The 24242-nt window shown below is 42.8% G+C and overlaps 1 protein-coding gene across 1 annotated transcript in view; it reads left to right on the forward strand.

The window, feature by feature from the left end:
- Positions 1 to 24242, forward strand: part of PI4KA (phosphatidylinositol 4-kinase alpha) — a gene marked incomplete at its 5' end in the record, with an annotated part of 2160482 nt that overhangs the window by 832009 nt on the left and 1304231 nt on the right. Inside the window, 1 exon segment of the mRNA XM_044068731.1 lies at positions 5120 to 5202. Within this exon segment, the coding sequence (XP_043924666.1) occupies positions 5120 to 5202 (83 nt within the window).

Raw genomic sequence — 24242 nt, forward strand, 5'->3', positions numbered from 1 at the left:
TATCTCACAGGGCCCCAAGGGAATTAAGGCCTCCACTGCTAAAAATCCATTACCTTCAGAGAGAGATTCCAGAGCTTTAGAAAGGTGGGGGGAAAAAGGTATACACCTCTGCCACCTTAACCATGAGGGCATTAAACTGCCAGTTCCATATGTTAAAGTACCAACAGTTTCTGTTATCACAGTTGAGAAGCAAAATGTCCCAACCTGAACAACCAGACTTGAAGGAGTTGCAGGATTTGATGCATAGTGCAGAACAAGTGGGTAAACATACCTTGCAATGTGGTTTTGATGCTTTAGAGGCCTCATGTAGAGCTGCTGTTACAGGATCAGTCATACGTAGACATGCCTGGCTCAAAGAGCAAACCTTACCAGATCATGTCAAAGCTAAATTACTAGATGCCCCTCTGCAAAAAGATGTATTATTTGGTGTTAAAGCTGAGGAGGTATTAAAGAAAATGGAGGAAAAGGCTAAATCAATGCAAACAGTGAAAGATTTCCTACAGGTACAACCTCCACATTTCAGTAGAAATTGGCCTTCCAAAAATTGGTCCTTTCCAGCCATGGACAGACCCCAAAGAGGTAGATACAGGCGCCCGAGGGGCAGAGGGCAATCTCAAGGATCATTTAGAGGCAGACAATGGCAAGCTCCTACACAAAGAGGTGGTGAGGATAGTTCACAGCCATTCAGAAAGCAGACCCAATGACTTTCCCCTTTGCATGCCAAGCAAGGCTTAAATGGCAGCACCTTTAGGCGGAAAACTGGCATTATTTTCGAAAAATTGGCAGATTGTCACAAAAGACAAATGGATCCTGGACATTATAAATAGAGGCTACAGATTCCATTTTCACACCCTTCCAAAAATGAGAGGCATGCCAAACCTGCCACACAATTAAAGGGCAGAGGTACAAAAACAAATTTCATATCTCATGGACATGAAAGCTATTCAAGAGGTACCTACCCAAGAACAAGGTCAAGGTTTTTACTCCAGACTATTCCTGGTACCAAGGAAGGGAAAAGATTGGAGACCTATTTTGGACCTATCCATCCTAAACACATTTTTACTCATGCCAAAATTCAAGATGCTCACATTACAGCAGCTTCTTCCCATGCTGGGCAAGGAGTCTTGACTGGTAACATTGGACCTCAAGGAGGCATACCTGCATGTCCCAATCAGACAAGATTGCAGAAGATACCTCAGATTTCTTGCAGGTTCAACCCATTATCAATTCTCTGCATTGCTCTTTGGCTTATCTACTGTGCCCAGAGTATTCACAAAATGCCTGGCATCAGTAATTGCCTACTGCAGACTTCAAGGGATACAAATATACCCATATTTGGTTGACTGCCTGATCCAAGCGGACAGCAAGCACATACTTCTGAAACATCTGGCTTTTGTAATAATGTTGTTGAATTCTCTGGGATACACAGTCAGCAAAAAGAAATCAAGGCTAATACCCTCTCAAACAATAATTTTCCTGGGTGCCAACTTGGACACAAACACCCAGATGGCCTACCTCATGCCAGAGAAACAGAGGCAACTAACTCAATAATTCAGAAAACTAGCAAATTTCACCAGGCTGACTGCAAGGAAAATCCTGCAGGCTCTGGGATTCATGGCATCTTGCATCCTACTAATCCCATGTGCAAAGCTGCATATGAGGAAACTTCAATGGTACCTGAAAAACCTATGGTCTCAACACAGCCACAGTTTGGAAACAATAATACCACTGATTCCATGTCTTCAAAAGGAATTTCTGTGGTGGGCTCAAGCATGCCAAAGAAACACAGGTCTCCCATTCTGCAAGCCTCAAGCAAATCAAGTCATCACAACAGACGCCTCGGACTACGCCTGGGAGGCGCACATGACAGATCGGTGCATTCAGGGCAAATGGTCCCAAAAAGAAAAGCACCTACACATTAATCAAAAGGAAATGCTAGCAGTAATAAATGCTATTATAGCTTTCAAAGACCTTCTGCATCCAGGTCAACTATTGATAAGGACAGACAACACCACAGTAATGTGGTACATAAACAAACAGGGAGGAACCCATTCATACCCCCTATGCAGGCTGGCCATGTCTCTTTGGAACATGGCTCTGGAATTACAAATCGAACTGCAAGCACAGTACTTGCCAGGCAAGGAAAACACGCTGGCAGACAACCTAAGCAGAAATATGACAGATCCACACGAATGGAAGTTGCATCCTCAAGTTTTTACAGAGATAATTCAAGCATGGGGAAGGCCAGACATAGATCTCTTTGCCTCCCACAAAAATCACCAATTGGCAAAATTCTGCTCAAGGACTTTTCATCCACAGGCCTGGAGAGTGGACAACAATGACAGTTTATGCCTTTCCACCTCTTCCTCTGCTGCCCAAAGTTCTATTAAAAACCAGAGCAGACAGACCAAAGATGATTCTCATTGCTCCAGACTGGCCAAGACAACACTGGTACCCACTCCTGAGGAGCCTGATGCATTCCCCACCATGGACCCTACCTCTAATGCCTCTTCTTCTGACTCAGCACAGCTTCAAAACTCTTCACAGTCAGCTAAAAACACTCAATCTGGCCGCATGGAAGATTCCTTAACTTCACAACAGACCCTACTCTCCAAGGAGGTGCAGGATGTCATTTTGGAGGCCAGAAGGCCTTCTACTAGAAAAGCTTACTCCGCAAAATGGAAACGGTTTTGTGCCTGGAATGAGAAAAAGGGCCAGAATCCTGGAATCTAGCTGAGATGCTAAGCAGTGGACTTTCATTCTCCTCCATCAAAATCCATGCCTCAGCCATTTCTGCAGAATACAACACTGATCCTCCTTTATTCTCTCACCCCCTCTTAAGACAGTTCCTCACAGGGGCTAAGAATATAAAACCCCCAAGGAAACAACCAGTACCTGCTTGGGACCTCAATTTCATTCTAGAAAAACTGACCTTGCCTCCTTTTGAGCCAGCTGCCTCAACAGAATTGCAATATTTGTCCTGGAAAACAGCCTTCCTTCTGGCTATCACCTCAGCTCGCAGGGTATCGGAACTACAAGCCCTCATGGCTGTGCAGCCTTTCATCATTTTCCATCAGGACAGAGTTTCCTTACGAACCAATCCATCCTTTATGCCAAAGGTGGTATCCAGGGTAGCTTTGAATCAGGCTATCCACTTACCTACCTTTTACCCTAATCCTCAAACAAAGGGGAGAGACTACTACATTCCTTGGACATCCACAGACAGCTGTGTTATTATTTGGACAGTACAAAGCCTTTCAGAAAATCAGAACAACTCTTTGTGTCCTATGCTACAGGAGCTCAAGGGGGAAGCCAATTTCCAAACAGACAATCTCAAAATGGATAGCCCACTGCATACGCTTTTGTTATTCTTTTCATGGTAAGACTGTACCTGCAGGCATCAGATCTCACTCCACAAGGGCCACAGCTACCTCTGCAGCTTTCCTCAGAGGGGTTCCTACCAAAGATATTTTGGAAGCAGCCACTTGGAGTTCTGTGCATACCTTCTCCAAGCACTATCACCTACCATTATACTCCAAAACTAGAGCAGGCTTTGCCACTGCAGTCTTGCAGGGCATCCTGGCTCCTCCTAGTTCCACCTAGTGCCTACCAGCCCTTTTTTAGCTTTGGGATTCTGCCCATCTGTTATGAGTGCAGCTGTATGCACGATGAACATAGTACAGTTTTGTACCTACCATAAATGTAGATGTTCGAGTGCTAATACAGCTGCAGTCCAGGTTTCTCTCCCACCTTCCCCTCTTGGGACAGGCCTATTGGCTAACACCTCCTCATACAACCTGATTGGGGTATTCATTTATGGTGTATTTGCTTGCAACTACTGTGTTTTGATTATATTGCATTGCATTATTACATAAATTTATGTATTGCCTTCCTTCTGGGGGCACCTGACATCTGGGGCAAGAAAAACTGAAGAAAATGGCGTTGGCTGGTTCTTTTATATCCCTGTCGCACTGACGTCAGGGAAGAAGCGACGACAACCGACGCCAGACCTAGACTTTGGAATTCGGCCGACCGAGGACCCGCCTGACGGCAGGAAAACCCATCTGTTATGACTGCAGCTGTATTAGCACTCGAACATCTACATTTATGGTAGGTACAAAACTGTACTTTTTCCTTCCTAAAGAATGATAGTAAGAATAGAAACTGAACAATTTAAATTATAATTTAAAGCAACCACTGTTATCTACACCTTTTCTTACTGAAACTAGCAGGCCACTGTAGTTGTGCAGTCATAACATGTGATGCATTCAACGGATCTTTTAAAAGTACTGGAAGACATCATGCTGTACATATGGAAAGATTACTACTCCCCTCTCCCCAAGATGTGGAAATGAAGATGGGAATTTTCTACTGTGTTCCAATGCTTTCATTTTTGTCATTGTACTCTCTTAACCAATGTAATCCTGTCCACATCCAGTGCAAGTCAACAATCTGCACTGATGTATGTAGTGTGTGTGTGGGGGGGAAGGTGGTACATCCATCTTCAGTTAGCAATACTTGCAGTATTTAGTTTTATTTCTTTAATGTTTGATAAGTGGGCTAGTGTTTGATCTTTGCTAGAATTTTTCAGTAATGAACCAGGGGAGGTAGCAACAAAAATTACAGTATATATTAAAGTAAAAGGTTCTCCAGTTCAATCCTCGCCTGGGGTGCCTTCTGTGCAGAGTCTGCATGTCCTCCCTGTGGTCTCATGGGTTTCCTCCGGGTGCTCCGGTTTCCTCCCACATCCCAAAGACATGCAGTAGGTGGACTGGACACTCTAAATTGGCCCTAGTTGTGAGTGCATGTGTGTGCGTATGCCTTCTGTGGAAGGTTGGGTGCCGGGCTGGCAACTCGACACTGTAAAACTCCACTGCCAATCATGAGCGGACAGGTGATCCGCTGTGGCGACCCCTAACCGGGAAAAGCCGAAAGAAGAAGAAGATTAAAGTAAAAGTAAACAGAACAGAGTAAAAAATGTAGACTTAAGGGCATTCAATTGATTTACTACAAAGTACTGGTTGAATTACTAGTTGTTTGTAACTTCATGCCAATGATTTCTTTTTTTTTTTTTTTTTTTTTTAATCATCTGTGGTGATGGGGATACATATTCTACCAGGGTACTGCGATCAACAGATCAGGACCGTTTTCAAGTCATGTTTCGTTATTTTGAAGACAAGGCCATCCAGAAAGATAAATCAGGTGAGAAATAGGTTGTTATATAATATACTAATGGCCACACAGCAAACCAGATATGATACATTCGCTGACTTCATCAAAGTGTAAAACCAATTTAATGATACCAATGCCTTAAAAAATGTATAACTGAGATCACAGTGCTACACAGCTGGTTGCTCTACAAACATAGCCTAGGTCTGCTGACTACACAGAGAAAATGACAGGTACTCTGGCCAATTCTATCATTTGTACTGTATCCAAATATGTTGTCCGGTCTTTGTTTGAAGGAGTAACAGTAACCTAGGATGATTTTAATGTGTGATAGTGTACATTTCCGCAGAAAAAGAAAAATACATTGTTGGCAAACTGACATTTAGTATATTAGATAAAATCTTTGTCTAGGAGCTGATATAGTTAATCTTTCCTTTTTTATCCTTTTTGTTGAGTCTGTTACGAATACAGTTCATTAAAAGGGTGGGTTTGGTACAATGGTTAAGGTCTTTAGATTCAAAGTTCAAGGTTTGATTCTAACCCTGGGCTCTGTAACAGGCCTGCTCCTTTTTGGTATCTATTTATCTGAAATGAAAGCAAATGCTGAAGATTTATGGCTGACTAAATTTGTAGATTGCAATCTGGGGGTTAATATCAACTCCCCTGCAGACACTAGCATTCTTCAAGAAGTTCTGTCTCTAACTAACGAATAGTACCAAAGCCTTAGTCTTAAATTCAGTGCTAAGAAATGCATAATTGTACTCTTTGGGAAATCAAGCATCCCAGCTAATTACAATGTTGGTAATACACCTCTAAGAGTAGACCCAGTGGTCAGGGATCTGGGTACGCATGTAGACAGTAACTTTAACTTTGACGACCGTATGGCCACAGTGGTGAGGAAGTCCTTTTTATGTTGCGCAACTTATAAATAAGAGCATGGCATATAGGTTCAAAGATTTATTATCCTACTGTACTCCACCCTTATCAGGCCAGTCATAGAGTACACTACTTCTTTTGGTTTGTACCTGGCCAGGCATATGCAGCAACTAGAGTGACCTGAAAGTGTCCTTACAAAAAGAATATAAGACATAACAAACCTGCCTTATGCAGAGTGCTGTAAAGCCCTTCCCTTGTACTCCCATCTCCTATAGATTGCTGAGGGGTAATCTATGCCGGGTTTACAAGTCATCCACAATTCCCACACTAATGAATCTCTTACATATTCATAAGTCAAAGAGTACCAGAAATACAAGGTCTGGGGACCTGAATTTTGTCTGTGACTTAAACAGAACATGCTGGAGAGACAGATATGTGTCCCAGAGACTACCCCTTCTATGGAACAGGCTTTCCATCCATGTGAAATTGTGTTTGTCTGTTATCCAGTTTAAGCACAACCTAGACTAGTGGATGGGGAATAGGAAGTTTACACCAGGCCTGGCACCCATGTCCCTTATGGACAGAGCTAGTTTATAAATGCCTGGCCCTCAATGTCCTGTTTGTATGCAGGACATCATTATTCTTTGGTGAAAACTAGGCTAGGCCAGTGGCCAGTGGGGTTTAACAAGCCTTCCTTTACCACGATGTTGGGTCTTTTATTTCTATTTTTTATGAATTTCTTTTCGGTTTTGTACATGCAAAATAACATACTGCATCCTAAATTTAAATAGTGTAACAACCAGTGAATTAGCTAGGCAAGGAAGGGTAGGAATGAGGGTCTGATGCTGTCTCTAACATCTGGGGATGAGCAACATGGATTCCAGCTGGTCGTTTGCCACCTTGCAAGTAGAGATGTGTGACAGTGAAATAGCTAGGACTAAGTATGTGGGCTTGACATTCTCAAGCCACTGACAGTAGCTTTCATTGGCATGGCACTGATGCATGCACATGCTCAGGAAGTGAGCGTGATACTCCGTGGTGAAGCACATGCTCATATCAATCACTGGGTGAGGGAGACTAGGTCCCTTGCTTAGAAACATTCTCATTGCTAGAATGTTGGCAGGGGCACAAGCCACCTCTTTTGCAATCTCTTTGATAGACTGTTTGGTTGGTTGTTGCTGCTTTACAGAGGCAAAATAACTAAAAAATAAATAAATAAATTACTGGTGTACCCCCAAAATTACTGACATTACTTAACACAGGTTTAACTTGGTATGACAATACAGTTATTGTCTGTCAAATAGATCAAACTTAGAATGCTCCCACTGATGTAATCACCGAGTCGTCAACAGTTTTTTTTTGTTTGTTTTGTTGTTAAATAAATAAATAAAATAAAATATTTCAGTAACTTGTCAAGGACTTCAGATTACAATGTGATTTAGTATTCAAAGCATCTTCTCAGTTGCAAGAAGTAGCTTTTATCATTAGTCATCTGTCATCAGCAACCCTGCTATTGTATTTGCCATTAAGTGAAAAAAAAGTAAGTTCATGGGAGTCTTCCCCAGGTTGTGAGCAATTGCTCTATTAAACACCTTACATTATGCCAGGCAAGTTTTGTATTGACTGGGTTTCATTTTAATTTGAAAAGTCCAGCTTATAATGTTAGCAGATGTTCCTTATTTTTAAGTTGCGAATTTTGTTCGGCACTCTCTCTCTGAATCCATATACAGTCTTGAACTATCAGGAGAAAAGATCTTAAGGACGGTTTTGAACTTTAGTTGTTTTTAGTAACATTGCCTAATAGCATTGAAAAAAAGTCAAGCTTGACATTGGATCATTTGTTTTGAAAAATTGTGGTCAACAAAAGCCTTTCTCACATCTACCATACACTTTTGGCTTTGTGTACAAGGCTATGATGCCAGTTCTTTCAAAAGCAGTTTTCAGAATGGATTATTGTAATAATAGATCACCCAGTAGCTAAATCATTTTCCAGTGCAAGTAGTTAAAATGATTTTTCTTTTGCTGAAAAACCTATCCAGGCAGCAGATTTCTGTTTCTTATATTTTCAGTTCATTGCAAACTTTCTCATTCTGGAACTCCTATTGCATGTATATTTTTTTTCTGCCAACATTGTCCTCTACCTCAACTGGCTTATGACCATTTGTTGAGCACTTTCCATCACTCAAGATATTGTTTCCTCTTCACTTGTTTTGACAAAGACAGAATTGTCACACTGTGCACAAGCCTTCTCAACATTTTCACTTTCTTCATGTTTTAAGTTTTGTTTGGCTGTGCTACTTTGAAGCTCTAAGAGAGTAATGTCCAATGAATGCTGTGGAATTGCACCAGACGTAATTGTGTCTTTTTTAACACAAACTTTATTTGTACAATTACAGAATATTTTGTCTAAAATCTTAAATCATTATTTATATACACAAATTGCATTATCAATATGCCAAGCATATCTGTTTTTGTAAATTGATTTCAACTGATAAAGTATAAACATACAAAAATAAAAAAGGGTGAACAGTGGCTTTTTAGAATGACTTGGTCATAAAAGGCCAGTACCCATGTCCCAATGCCTCAATTTAGCCTCCACGTTCTTGGACTTTTTCCACTTAATTCTAGTGTCTTAATGCTCCTCTCTGCATAGTATCTTATCACTTCCGCTATCTCTGAGGGAGAATTTGACTTTCATTTTATCGTTGTTGCTCTTTTTTTTGGCTCTCAGAAGTATATGATTGCTGTATGTGGGGAAATGCCCAGTGTTTTTCTGCTTATTAGGAAAGCTTTAGTTACCTGCACCTCTTTACTCTGTATCTTTTCTATCAAAACATTTAGCTTTCTTTTAAAGTCAGGTGATCTAGCACCATCCCAAAATATATGTTCTCAAGTGCATCTCGTCGCCAAATCACACCTCCAGCAATGATCTTAACAATCTGGAAACATTCTAGATAGTCTTGAGGAACTATACAGTATTTATGCAGGTGCTTCCACCCATAAATTATTAAAATGCCTAGATTTTGTTGCCCTTCTGGGAGCTTCACATATATTCTCTCACTGTGTCCACATTCGTGACTTGCCTAGTTCCATTTCTATCATCCTCAGTGCAGAATCTCTAAAGTTAGTGTTGGTTTCTATAACCTCTGCTAATATTTTTTTCTGATGCTGCTATTGGAGATGTTACTTCAGTTAGAAAAGTTAACTCTGGGGAGTTGCTTAATCTCTCCATTTTTCTGAGTCTGTCTCTGGCCTCTTCTTAGATTCCCTTATATGGTGGAAGTTCTCTAAAGGTCAGGTTAAAAGTAGTTTTTGCTACCTCCCATGGGATAACCCCCTCCTTGGTTATCAGTTGATGGCCTTCTATTCACTTGCTGCAGTATTCTTAACCTGAGGGATCTCCCACCTGAAGACAACCAGACATCGGCCAGTATGCAGAAGTCTTGTACTAGTATAGGATGCATGGGATGTCGCATCTAGGCTGCTGTTGGACATAGGCCATAAAACTGACATACTCATGTACCATCCTCAGAACTTTTCTGCCGCCAATCAGAATGCCATTCCGACCATTGGAATAATTGTTTCAGCATTTGCAACTTCAGCCTTTTGCCAAGTAAGTGCCCATTTGGGGAATTTTTTTTCTTACTCCTGTTTTGGTTATGTCATCCAAGAAGGGCAAATACCAATGTGGAAGACAAATGCCACATAAGGACAGCCATTCACAGTGTCTTTTTTTGTCAATGACCCCAACTATGACCACAAGTTTTGTAGCATTTGCCAGTCCTTCATTCCAAAGACCCTTAGAAGCAGGCTTTCTTCTCCTGCTGTTTATTTGGAGAATCAGCGGCTCGGGTTGTTAGCAAAGTGTATGGGAGGGTACCGACACTGAGCTGGTGAAGCACAAAGCCAAGAAACTGCGGCCTGCAGCTTCCACTGCATCTCTACCATCAGATGTTTCTCTCGAGGTGCTTGTCATCCCAGAGGTTCATCTGACTTCAGGCAGAGATTCACAGGCCGAGCCCAGTTCTGAGGCCACCTTGCCTTCGGCTGTGAACACGTCTGTGGAGTTTGAACAGATGTCTGATCAGGATGCCATGGAGGAACGTAGGCTCAAAAGTATGGAGTGTTCTAGGGGGGTACCTCTCACTCAAGCAAGAGAATAGATGGCGTCAGACACCTTTGAGGTAGGCTTTCATCCGATCCTCCAGTGTTGCATAGGATCGTTTCTCCTTCCTTCAAAAAAAAAAAGACGACTTAATTAAGCCCCCCCTACCAGAAGGCTCCTACAGACAGGCCTTTTCTCTTTTCTCAAAGCTTGTTTCACGCCTTCATGGCACTTAAGCCGCCTTCCTCTCAGCCTGCTCCTAACACTGCTCCCCAGTCTCCTCAATAAAGGATTAGAGACAATGACTCATCTGATGAATTCTCTTCCGATGAACAGGAATCACTGAATTATTCTACACAGATCTCTTCTCCCCAGGAGTATGTTTCCCCTGAAGAAGAGTCCATCGTTGCTGACTCCCCTGTGGAAGAGAGATCTTTTGGTGAAACTATCCTGAAAATGGGAGAACACTTTATATGGGATACTTCCTAAATTTATGATGTCCAGAAAAGATGGTATCAACTTCTATAAGTTGATGTCCCTGGCCTCTCTGCAGTTCCACCTGTGAATCCTGCATTTCTCGATGCCTTTCCCAATGCTTCACAAACCCCAGACTCCTAGCCCCAATAAGCCAGACCACTTCTATAAAGTCCTTGAGTATTGTAAATTCCTCTTTAGATGCCCTGCCACAGACCCAGTAGTCATTTCTGTAGCTACTGTTAAACCTTATAGGATGTTTCCCTCCTGCAGTATTCTCCTGTCAGACAGAGTGTAGAACCATTGAGAAACTGGGTAAAAAGGCCTGTACATCAGCCACCTTGGCTTTCAGGGCCACCAATTATCAAACACATATGACAAAGTACTCCTTAGGGCTTCTGTCTCGGGCATCTAATGCCATTGCAGATCTTCCAGATTCAGAAGGAAAAGCCTTGGCTCTGTCTGTTCTGGGAGATTCCTCCTAAGTGGTAAAACACTCTATTAAATGCAGCTATGATACCGAGGCTTGTGCCAGGACACCTGCTACTGGTTAAGTTCTTAGAAGATTTCCTGGCTCAGGTTGCAGCCCCTCCAGGATGACTTCACCTCTATATTAATGGATGCACCACTGGACAATTCAGCTTTATTTGGTAAGGCAGCAGCCTCTCTAAGTCCCTACAGGAAATAAACCAAGGAACTCAAGGAGTTGCAACACATTTTGGTTTCTCATGTGCCCAGGTTTCATAGGAATTTCCCTTCTAAGACCGTCTTCATCCACCCTTCTGCTAAGTCTTCCAGAGGAGGCATGAGGCATCCAAAGCCTAGGAGTTCTCAGCCATCCTCACAACAAAAGCAGTCCTTTCCTAACAAAGCAGGGAGTCTGTGACTACCCTGCAGATGTTTCCCTTTCCCCTGTTTCCCTTTGCATGTCAAACGCTCACAGGGTCTGGGAAAGCATCACCCGAAACACCTGGGTTCTTTCCATAATCAAAAAAAGGATACTTCAGTATTTCACTCCACCCCCACCTTCGTGGGTACCCCCCCCCCAAGAGTAGTTGCCCCTCTTCTCAAAGCTCCTTTGGGAGCTTTGGCAACAGGGCTCAATTTAAAGGGTTCCTCAAACCTCAAGAGGGAAAGGCTTCTGTTCAAGAATGTTCATAGTACCCAGAAAGGATGGCCCCTGGAGACCAGTCTTGGATTTCTTCCATCTCAACACCTTCTTCAAGGTTTGTACCTTCAGAATGTTGACACTCCAAAACTGTATTCCCACTTATCCTTCCACAAGAATACTTGACATCTCTAGATGTAAAAGATGCTTACCTTCACATTCTCATTCACCCCATATTCAGGAAATTCTTATGTTTTTCTGTGGGTTCCTAGCATTTTCAGTTCTCTGTCTTGCCCTTTTGTCTTTCTATATCACCAAGGGTATTCACAAGATGCCTGGCTCCAGTAATTGCACACTGCAGACTTTTGGGCATCCAGATTTTCCCATACCTGGACAATCTGCTTTTACAGGCCCCAACTTCAGACATACTACTACAAAACCTGGAGACCACCGTTTCCCTCCTCGAAAACTGGGATTCACCATCAACTACAGGAAGTCAGTCTTCACCCCTTCATAGGACCAAATTTTCACATTATGAGAGTGTTACTTCCACCTCAGAAGGTGCAGGACCTTCAGTCCTTCTTTCACTCCCTTCTCCTCTTGAATTACTTTACAGCCAAGAAGATCCTCAGAGTGCTGGGATTCATGGCTTCAACCATTTCCATGGTACCGATGGCAAAACTCCACATGAGGAAGTTCCAGTGGTTCCTCAGATCAATGTGGACCCAGCATTCTCACCCACTAGAATACAAAGTCCCCCTCATTCCTTACCTAAAGAGGGATCTCCTCTGTGGATCCAACAGCTAGGCCTACAACCAGGTCTACCCCTACATCCTCTCCCCCCAGTTCTAGAACTCTACACAGTTGCATCAGACATGGGCTGGGGAGCTGCCTCGGGCAAATTCGCAGTTGAGGGAATTTGGTCTCCCCTCCCAAAAAACAGAACACATCAACATTAGGGAAGTGTGAGCATTGCTACTAGATCTGTAAGCATTTCTATCTCTCGTTTGCCTAGGCCCTCTACAACTGTTCACAGACAAAATGACAGTTCTCTGGCATGTGAACAAGCAGGGGGGGACCAAATTCTGTCTCCTTTGCAGGTTGGCTCTTCTGGTATGGGAATTTCTGTCTCAATGCCACATGACTATTCAGGCAGTGTACATTCCCTCCAACCGGAATCTCACGGCAGACTCCTGAAGCAGGTCCCTGACTCAATCCCACAAATGGATGCTTCACAAGGACATGTTCCTAGGCATAGTCCACCAGTGGGGTATTCATCAAATAGACTTGTTTGCCTCCCCCCTGAACAGACAACTTCCAAAATTTTGTGCCAGAGTCCCAAGTCCTGTAGTTTGGAAGGTAGTCACCCCCTCCTTCTCTTGGAAGGGGATGTTTCTATATGCATTCCCTCCCCTTCATCAAATACCAAAGGTCCCATTCAAGATTTGACAAGATCAACCAAAAATCTTGCTGGTGACTCCCTTTTGGCAAAGATAGCACTGGTTCACCCTCCTTCTCCATCTAGCCAAGGGTCATTACTGCAAGTTACCCCAAGGAGTGGACCTACTCACACAGAACAAAGTATCCCCAATACACCCACACCTGTGCATGCTACAGTTGACACTTGAGTGATAGGATTCTAATCCCCTTCAAATACCTATTCTCAGAGGACGTGCTCAGGGTTTTGCAGGTCAGAATACCCAATACCAGAAAAATCTTCCATTTCCAAGTGGAAAAGAGTTTCACTCTGGTGTCTCTCTAAGAAACAAGACCCACTGACAGTGGGAATCCCAGAGATTCTGTCTGTCTTGTGTGAATTGCTCTCTACTGGCTTGGCTTACTCTTCTGTCAAAGGTACACATCAGCTTTTTCTGCTTGTTTGCCTCCTTCACCCCTAGTGTCCAGATTTGAGGTGAAACTATTTCTTAAGGGCATCCTTCCCATTGGGCCTCCCATAAAACGTGTTCCTCCTCCTTGGGACCTTAATTTTGTTCCAGAAAAGCTGACCCTAGCCCCCTTTTGAACCTGCATCTTCGGCCTCCCTCAAATATTCCTCTTGGAAAACAGTTTTACTAGTGGCCTTGACTTCATCCAGAAGGGTGTCAGAGCTTCACATTCTTATGGTGGTGTCCACTTTTTGGTATTTCATAAGGAATAGGGTAATCTTTGAGAACCAGTCCTTCCGTTATGCCAAAAGTGGTTAATGAGTTATCCCTTAACCAGTCCATTCAATTACCTACTTTTTTCCCTTCTCCACAAAACCACTTTTAAAAAGGTACTATATTCCTTAGATGTACACAGACAACTTAGGTTTTACTCAGACAAGGCTAAAGCTATCAGAAAATCTGATCAGCTATTTGTGAACTTTCATCCCAGAGCTTTGGGTTTACCCATTTCCAAGCAGACTATTTCTTCATGGATTTCAAAGACTGTTTGCCTTTGTTACACCCTCCTTGGAAAGAGACTCTCTTCACTCATGAAAAGCCCACTCTGCCAGGGTTGTGGCTTCATCTAAAGTGTTCTTCAAGGACTCAGATAACAGCGCCATCTTTGACGCAGCCATCTGGTCTACTGTCCATACCTTTACCAGACACTGCAAACTGGATGGCATTTCCAGGAGCCGGGTTTGCTAAAGCCATTATACATGGCTTCTTTGAGAGCTCCTCTGCTCCTTCCCCTCATTTCCTTCTTGAGCTTTGACACTGTCCCTCAGGTTAAGAATACTGCAGAAAGTGAATAGAAGGACATAGAATACTTGTGTAAATTCATGCCATAACCATAGATGTTCTTCTCTTCACTGCTGCAGTATTCTATCCCTCCCTCCTTCCCCCCGGTCTATTGTTTTGCTTGGATGTACTGACCTTTTATAGCCTTAGTCTGGCATTCCTCCTGGAGCATTCAGTTCTGAGGATGGTACATGTGTGCGTTGCTTTTATGACCTATGTCCGACAACAGCCTACATGCAACATCCCACATACCCTAAAACTAGAAACTATTTCTCAGGGTCCCAAAGGAGTTAAGGCTTCCACTGCAAAAAACCTTACCCCCTCTGACAGAGATTCTAGGGCACTGGATAGGGGAAAAAAATGTTTACACATCGGCTACCTTGGCTATAAGGGCCTTAAACTGTCAGTTTCATATGCTCCAATATCAGCAACATGTCTTGGCATTGCTTAAACAGAAAATGTTTAACTCTGAATGTGCAGAAAACAAGGAAATGCAGGATTTATTGCATGCAGCTGAACAAGTTGGAAAGCATACTTTGCAATGTGGTTTTGATTCTTTAGAGGCCTCCTGCAGGGCTGCCGTTACAGGTTCTGTAATTAGGAGGCATGCTTGGTTAAATGAACAAAATCTGCCTGATCATGTCAAAGTTAAATTATTAGATGCACCTTTACAGCATGATACTTTGGTGTTAAAGCAGAAGAGGTGTTAAAGAAAATGGAGCACAAAGCTAAATCTATGCAAACGGTCAAAGATTTCTTACAAGTACAGCTACCTAGGTTTAGTAGACACTGGCCAACAAGAATTGGTCCTTTCCTGTGTCAGACAGACCTCAAAGGGGCAGATCCAGATGCCCTAGAGGCAGATCACAAGCGCAAGGTTCATACTGGTCAAAGCAATGGGGTGCTTCTACCTCCAAAGTTGGAGAAGACAAATCACAACCGTACAGGAAACAGTCCCAATGACTTCCCCCTTCCTGCACCAAGCACTTATCTCCTGGCAGCACCCTTAGGGGGAAAATTAGCACTTTTTTCTCAAAATTGGCACATTATAACCCAGGACAAGTGGGTCCTAAATATTGTGTCACAAGGCTACAAGTTCCATTTCCATACCCTGCCAAAGGCAAAATGCTGGCCAGATCTGCCAAAAAATCAATGGGCATAGGCACAAAAACAAGTCTCATCCCTCATGGACATGGGGGCCATTCAGCAAGTACCAGAGCAAGAGCAGGGACAAGGATTTTACTCACAACTGTTCTTGGTACCCAGAAAGGACAAGGCCTGGAGGCCAATACTGGACCTATCTATTCTGAACACACTCCTGGATCTACCAAAATTCAAGATGTTGACTTTGCAGCAGCTTCTGCCCGTGCTGGGCAAGAACACTTGGCTTGTGACTTTAGACCTAAAAAATGCATACTTGCATGTCCCAATCAGACAAATATGCAGAAGATACCTCAGATTCAAGGCTGGCTCAATGCATTACCAATTTTCTGCACTGTCCTTTGGCTTATCTACTGCGCCCAGGGTCTTTACAAAGTGCCTGGCACCAGTAATTGCATTCTGCAGACTAAGAGGAATATAAATATATCCTTACTTGGACGACTGCCTAATTCAAGCAGAGAACAAGGAAATTCTTCTACAGCATCTGGCGTTTGTGAAAAGACTTCAAACATGCCTAGGGTACACAGTCAACGAAACGAAATCAAATCTAGTACCCTCTCAAGAGATAATATTCCTGGGTGCAAGCTTAAATACAACTGCCCAGATGGCTTATCTCACGCCAGACAAACAAAGGCAACTTACTACCTATTTCAAAATGTTGGCAACAAAGGCCCAGTTATCTGCAAGAAAAATTCTGCAGGCTTTGGGCTTCATGGCATCCTGCATCCTACTAATTCCATATACAAGACTGCATATGAGGAAACTTCAATGGTACCTAAAAAGTGTTTGGTCTCAACCTTGCCACAGCCTGGAAACTATGATTACTCTCATTCCCTGCCTGCAACAGGAGTTTCGATGGTGGGCAAAGGCTTGTCACCAAAACAAGGGACAGCCATTCACATTACCCCCAGCCAGGCAGACACTAACAACAGATGCATCACATTATGCCTGGGGGGGCCCACATGGCAGGAAGATGCATTCAGGGCATATGGACCTCAAAACAAATGCATCTACATATCAATCAAAAAGAGATGCTAGCAGTTCAAAATGCCCTGACAGCCTTCAAGGACCTACTTCATTCAGAACAACTACTGATAAAGACAGACAACACCACGGTCATGTGGTATATAAACAACAGGGGAGCACACATTCTTACCCCCTTTTCAGACTAGCCATGACTTTGTGGGACACAGCATTGACTTACCAAGTACTTCTGCAGGCACAATTCCTGCTAGGAAGGAAAAATACTCTGGCAGATGAACTAAGCAGAAACCTCATGGATCCCCACGAGTGGCACCTGGATCCACAAGTCTTCAGCATGATAACAAGGAAATGGGGATGCCCGGACATAGATCTATTTTCCTCTCCTCACAACTACCAACTAAAAAGATTCTGCACAAGGATTTATCACAGACAAGCATGGAAAGTGGACGCCCTATTTTTCAGCTGGAAAAACCTATCAGTATATGCATTTCCCCCTCTGCCTCTCATCCCCAAGGTACTCCTAAAGGTCAGACAGGAGAAGACAAAGATGATACTGATTGCCCCAGACTGGCCCCGCCAGTACTGGTATCCAATACTAAGGAGCTTGTCTCAATGCCCAGCTTGGACCTTACCTCAAATACCTCATCTACTGTCCCAGCAAGACAGTCAGATCCTGCACAGCCAACTCAGGACTTTAAACCTGGCAGCATGGCGAATAATGTAGTCATACAAAACACACCTCTCAGTAAAGCTGTGATGGATGTCATTTTGGAAGCCAGAAGGCCTAGTACTAGAAAATCTTATGCTGGAAAATGGAAGAGATTCTGTGCTTGGAACCAGGCACAAGGAACTGATACAGCTGTGCCAAATATTCCTCAGATTTTGCAATACTTAACTGAGATGCTGGACAAAGGCCTAGCTTTTTCATCTATTAAAATTCATGCCTCTGCCATTTCGGCTCATTACAATGTAGAGCCACCAATCTTTTCTCATCCCTTATTAAAGCAGTACCTCAGAGTGGCCAAAAATTTAAGGCCTCCAAGGAGATCACCAATGCCTGCATGGGACCTCAACTATGTCTTGGAAAAACTCACCCTGCTTCCTTTTGAGCCAGCTGCTACTGCTGATATAAAGTTTTTATCATGGAAAACAGCTCTGCTCCTAGTAATAACTTATGCAAGATGAGTTTCAGAGCTACAGGCACTCATGGCTGTGGAACCTTTTATCATTTTTTATCCAGACAGGGTCTCTCTGAGGACAAACCCAACATTTATGCCTAAGGTGGTGTCCAGTGTGGCTCTCAACCAAACTATTCACCTGCCAACTTTTTATCCAAATCCACAGAACAAGGGGGAGAGAATTCTGCATTCTTTGGACGTACACAGACAGCTTAGATTCTACTTGGACAGAACCAAAGTTTTAAGAAAGACAGAGCAATTACTAGTGACATATGCTGCAGGATCACAAGGAAAGGCTATCTCAAAGCAGACTATTTCAAAGTGGATAGGCCGCTGCATTCGTTTCTGCTATGTACACCATGGCAAGACAGTACCTAAGGACATTAGGCCACACTCAACCAGAGCTGCAGCCACTTCAGCAGCCTTTCTCAGGGGAGTACCTACCAAGGACATTTTAGAGGCTGCTACTTGGAGTTCAGTGTACACCTTTACAAAGCACTATCATCTGCCACTCTGCTCTAAATCCAGGGCAGGCTTTGCCACTGCAGTTCTGCAGGGCCTCATAGCCGCTATTAATGCTGTTTAGCTCCAGAATCCCCACCATAGCTTTGGGACTCTACCCAAATGTAATGACTGCAACAGTGAAACTCGAAGAACATAGTACAGCTGTGTATACGTACCATAAATGTAGATGTTCGAGTGTATTCACTGTTGCAGTCCAGGTTACCCACCCGCCATCCCCCTTTTCTTCTGATGGAACCTATCTTTCCTTCTCTGATTTATACAACCTATGTGGTGTATTTGCTTGTAGATGAAGGTAAAGTTTATATTGGTGCATGTAATTTTTTATATATATATATATATATATATATATATGTATATATATATATATATATATATATATATATATATATATATATATATATATATAAATTTTGGCAACCCTTTTAGGGGGCACCTGACATCTGGGGCAAGAAAAACTAAAGAAAATGGCGTTGGCTGCTTCTTTTATATCCCTGATGACCTGACGTCAGGAAAGGGGCGACAGCAACTGACGCAGGACTCAGGACATTGAAATTCAGGCCGACTGAGGGCAATCTGCCAGCAGGATTACCCAAATGTAATGACTGCAACAGTGAATACATTCGAACATCTACATTTATGGTAAGTGTACACAACTGTACTTTTTAAATATAAAACAAAAAGCAAAGAGATAATGGGCAACCCTGTTGAGTTCCGCTTTCCAAATAAACTGTATGAGGTAATCTCCCACGTATCTTGATTTTTGCTTTATGGTAGAGATTTTTCAACCGCTCATTCAACCTTTCCATGAGTCCATATTTATCCATTACTAACCATAGATATGGCCAGGATATTCTGTTGAATGCTAAGAAAGCATTCAAAGTAATCAGCATCAGTAGTTTACCTAAATCCTGTGCTTCTTCCTGTATCGTAACTATGTCTGACAACCCCCAATACTGGTCATCCCTGGTATATTTTAGAAGAATATTGGCTAACCTAATAGCTAGTAATGATGTGAAAATGTTGTAGTCATTGTTAAGTACAGAAATTGGTCTGTATGAGGAGGGTTCTGTGGAGTCTTTACCCTCTTTTGGAATCACCAAAATGGCTGTTTTCCAGGACTGCGAGACTTTGCCTTTTTTAAATGTTTTATTAAACACAACGGACCGATGCTTAAGTAGGGTCCTTCCTGTTCGTCTCCAGACCTCAATCAGAAGGCCATCATAACCTTGAGCCTTACCTAGAGTTTGTTTCTTTACAACAGACTCTAATTCTTTCATAGTCAAGGTTCGAATCATCTAATTGGCTTCCTGGTCTCTAAGCCTTGGGAATTGTAGATCTCCCATATAAGTGAAAATATCATTTACATATTCTGTCTAGGGCTGTGCCTCATAAAAGGCCTTATAGTACTGCCTAAATATCTCAAGGAGCTTTAATTTCCGAGAAATATGGTATTGTAGTTTAACTATGAGACACTCTACCTGTTGCTTTCTTGCACTTCTTTTTTTCCCAACAAACATCTTTATTAAATTATCACATATGATATAGGCAGTCTTACATTTATATAAATGAAAAACGAGCAAAATTATACCACTTCAGTTACAAACATTAGACATCACAGACACCATTGAAACAACTATAATTGCAAACATTATACATCACTTAAAATCTATCTAGTCATTGTCAGTTAAGCATTACATGGCTCATTCAAATCCTGCCTCTTAAACCTCATTGCTTCTCTGCATATATTCTTCAACAATTCCCATTTTTCCTATGTAGTTTTTTCCTTCCCTTTTATGAAGGTACCAGTTCCAGTTGTTTTATCTCTGTTACTATATTCACTATTTCTAGTAAAGTTGATGTAGACTTTGATTTCCATTTTCTAGTAATTGCTTTTTTGACAGCCACCATAATTACACTCGGCAAGGCTCCAGGTAGAGTAGGGGTGGGGATTATATCAAGAGGATCCTGAGTCTCTTTTCTTTCTTATTTGATGTGGGACAGGTTGACAGATGAGATGAGATCAGACAGGGAGTGTGGACTATGATGTTTGCATGACATCTGTAGTGAGAGTGGAATCAGGTTGAGGAGACTGGAGAAGGTCTGGAGAGGTGGGAGAGAAGAGCTCTACAGAGAGAGGGAATGAAGGTCAGCAGGGCTAAAACAGAGAGAATATGTGTAAATGAATGGTGAGGATGCAGGAGTAGAGTTGATGGAGTGGACGAGTAGTAGGACTTGGGATCACTTCAGTTCTTAATGGTGAATGTGGTGAGAGAGAGTAAGAGTGGAGGCAGGGTGAAGGGAGAAAGAGGTGAGAGTTCAGGCAGGGTGTGACAGACGAGTAGGAGTAAGAGTGAGAGGTTGTGAAAGACAGTAGTCAGGGAGAGTGAGACCAGGGGGGTCTACAAGGGTGTGGTTAAGTGGCATTGACAAAAAGGCATTTGGAGAAAGTGGCATTGGCAGAGTTAAGATTGTAGGAGAGGGATGTGGCGGATAGGAGGGGTTTGATAGGTAGATCCGGCAATCGGGGGAGGGTCAGCTCATGTGGTCCAGTTTGAATGGACAGTTTGAGTTTGGACAGACATTTGGACATGAGTGCTGAGGAGGGATGATGGACATATTGGATGAAAGGTTTGGGGGATGGGATTAGAAGGATGGAGGAATATGGGAAAAGGCTGCTAAGATAGAATAGAGGATGGTGAGAGGGAAGGAGGGAGGGCGAGGCATTGGAGGGGATGCAAGGAGAGAGGGAGAAGAAATGGAAAAAGATGAGGAAAAGTGGCGACCGGCAGGGGAAAAGCCGAAAGAGAATGATGAAGGCTTTGCTAAGTCTAGGCAATCCCAATTCTGTGTCATGGCTCAAAAAAATCATCTCCCCAGTCAATCCAGTCTGTTCACCCAGCATCTCCGACACAGCGGTCTGCAAGAAATCCCTAAAGTCTGCCAGCTCATTACACTCCCAAAAATATGCTCCCAGCCACCTGTTTCTTGCCTGTCACACCTCCAGCATTTGCTGTCCACCTGAGGAAAAATTCTCTGGAGTCTACTTGGGGTATGAAAATACCTATGTAAACACTTTGAGGCAAAGATTCTAAATCTTTTAGACTTTGTTGCATATTTGGGAGATGTACATATATCCCCCATTGTCTCTTTGTGAATTGCTTATTCAGTCTCTCTTTCCAATACTTTCTAAGCTCCTTTGATTATTATAATTGTCATGCAATATTTTATATGCTTTACAAATTATTCCTTTTTTAACTGCAGCTTCACTTCTAGAGTCTATTAAAAATTCTGCCAGTGCTAGTCTTTCATTTAGGACCCCCTATTACTTTCTTTTTGCCTATACTCTGATATCAGTCCTTCATAGGGAAGGCAATCTCTAACCTGCAGTCCAAATAAATTCTTGGCCTCTTTCCATGTTAATACCATTCCCTTTCTACATATTTGCTCCCAATACCTAAATGTTCTAAGTGTTTCACTGTTGCAGTCATCACATTTGGGTTATCTGCTTGCCTGATTATCACAGTCTTGGGTCCTACATTGGTTGCTGTCTCATCTTCCATGACATCAGGTCGCCGGGGGTATAAAGCATGTAGCCGACAACACCATTACATCAGTCTTTCTTGCCGTGTGGTGCCCGAAGCATAAGCAGTTTGCAAGTGCCGCTCGGCCGACTCCTGAAATTTTCGTTTTCGAGTTTCAGAACCAAAGTTTTCAACTAAAGCTAAGTACCCCGTTGGGGAAACTTTTTCTTGCTTCTTACTGATGTCAATAAAAGTTAATAATTGCATTTCTTTTGGAAAGCAAATACCTCATAAAGATTTTCATTCGTACTGTATTCCTTGCCTAGGCCCTGACCACGATGTACCTCGCTGTCGGTTTTGTGCCTTATTTAACCAACGAGCTATCCTTCATCGGTATATTTACACTTCTAAATATTTTGGTTCAGTTATCCAGATACGTCATCGGTAAGCAATCCGACTACCGGCATTCCAAAAAAACGCAAAGATAAAGACAGAGACAGTCTGCCTAGGTCCAAAGCTGCTGAAGATGCTTCTCCTAAGCCAGTCGCCAGTTCGCCGGTACTCAGTGAGGTGCTTTCGCAGCCCCTGATACCCACTACTTCTGATTTGCAGACCTCTACTGAGACCCATTCGGAGTCCGTTATGCTGTGAGATGCTTCAACTGTGGAACCTGCGGATGTCTCTACCTTGGATAGGTCCGGAGCCGCTATGCAGGCACCGGCTTCTGAGGCTGTATTCAGGCCTACGGACTTGCATATTAAACTGATGCCACCACTTCTTTAAGGCCTAAAGCTCGAACCATGCCTAGAAAACAGATGCCCAGGCCGCATGCTCAGGCCTCTATGCCTAAAAAACAAATGATAAGAATGGCTGAAGACATTATAACTTTAATCAGGGGAAGCCAACCATCCCCTTCTAAGAGACCTAAGACTGAATTTGCTTATGAATCTTCTGACCAGGATTCTGAAATTTCTGTTACTCCTGATGACCTGATTTACCCTTATCTGCTTATGAGGATTCTGATGCAGAGGACTCTATTTCCTATGCTTCACCTCCAGAGGATTTCTCTTTTGGTGAAACCTGGCATACTGTTAGGGAGCATTTCCGCTGGGAAAGCCAGGATTACTCTGATTCGAAAAAGAAGCTTAGGGACTTCTTACTCCTGCCTCAACACAGGCCTTTAGCTATCCCTCCTGTACTAGACATGGTTGATGATGCCTTTTCGGAATCTAGTTTGGCCCCTGATTCTTTGCCTCCTGCTCTCAGAAAACCTGATATATATTACAGGGTTCCTGATTCTCACAAGTGCCTTTTTAAAAATCCTACTGTGGATCCTGAGACTATTTCACAGGGACCCAAGGGCATTAAGGCTACTACTGCCAAAAATCCTACCCCTTCTGATAGAGACTCCAGGGCGCTGGATAGATGGGGTAAGAAGGTATATACTTCTGCAACCTTGGCCATTAGGGCCTTAAACTGTCAGTTTCATATGTTAAAGAAAGCATCAGCAACATATTATTGGATTGCTTAAACAGAAAATGATGTTGATTCCTGACTGTGCCGAAAATAAAGATTTACAGGATTTAATGCATTCTACTGAACAGGTCGGAAAACATACTTTGCAGTGTGGGTTTGATTTATTAGAGGCCCCTTGCAGGGCTGCTGCCACTGAGTCTGTACTTAGAAGGCATGCTTGGCTTAAGGAACAATCTTTGCCAGATCATGTTAAAGCTAAGTTGTTGGATGCTCCTTTAAATCAGGACCGCCTGTTTGGCAACAAAGCAGAAGAAGTTCTTAAAAAATGGAGGAAAAAGCTAAATCTATGGAAAAAAATATTTCCTACAAGTTCAACCTCCAAGATTTGGTAGGCATTGACCCTCTAAGAATCGGTCCTTTCCTGCCTCTTCCAGGCCTTCTCAACCCAAACCCAGAATCAGCAGAAGCCCCAGGTTTCAATCCCAGAGTACACACATAACTAAGCAGTGGGGGGGTGTCCGCTTCCAAATCAGGAAGTAGTAAGACTTCCCCCTATGGAAAGCTGTCTCAGTGACTTGACTTTAAAACTTCCAAGCATATCTCAAATGACTGCTCCTGTAGGGGGAAAGATTGCTCTGCAGGCCAAAAACTGGGAACTCATTACCCAGGACAATTGGGTTTTAAATATAGTTTCCCAAGGATACAGATTTCACTTCCACACATTACCAACCCCAGACGGTTGGCCAGATCTACCCCCAAATCAGTGGGCAGAGGCTCAAAAGCAAGTACTCTCTCTCTTAAGCATAAAGGCTATTCAGACTAATCCGGAAGAGGAAAAGGGACAAGGTTTTTATTCAAGACTTTTCCTGGTACCCAGAAAAGACAATTCATGGTGTCCTATCCTGGACCTTTCTACCTAAACACTTTTTGGCGATTCCA

The sequence above is a fragment of the Protopterus annectens genome, chromosome 4.part0, assembly GCF_019279795.1.
Source record: "Protopterus annectens isolate FY-2018-M chromosome 4.part0, PAN1.0, whole genome shotgun sequence".
Taxonomy (NCBI): Eukaryota; Metazoa; Chordata; order Ceratodontiformes; family Protopteridae; genus Protopterus; species Protopterus annectens.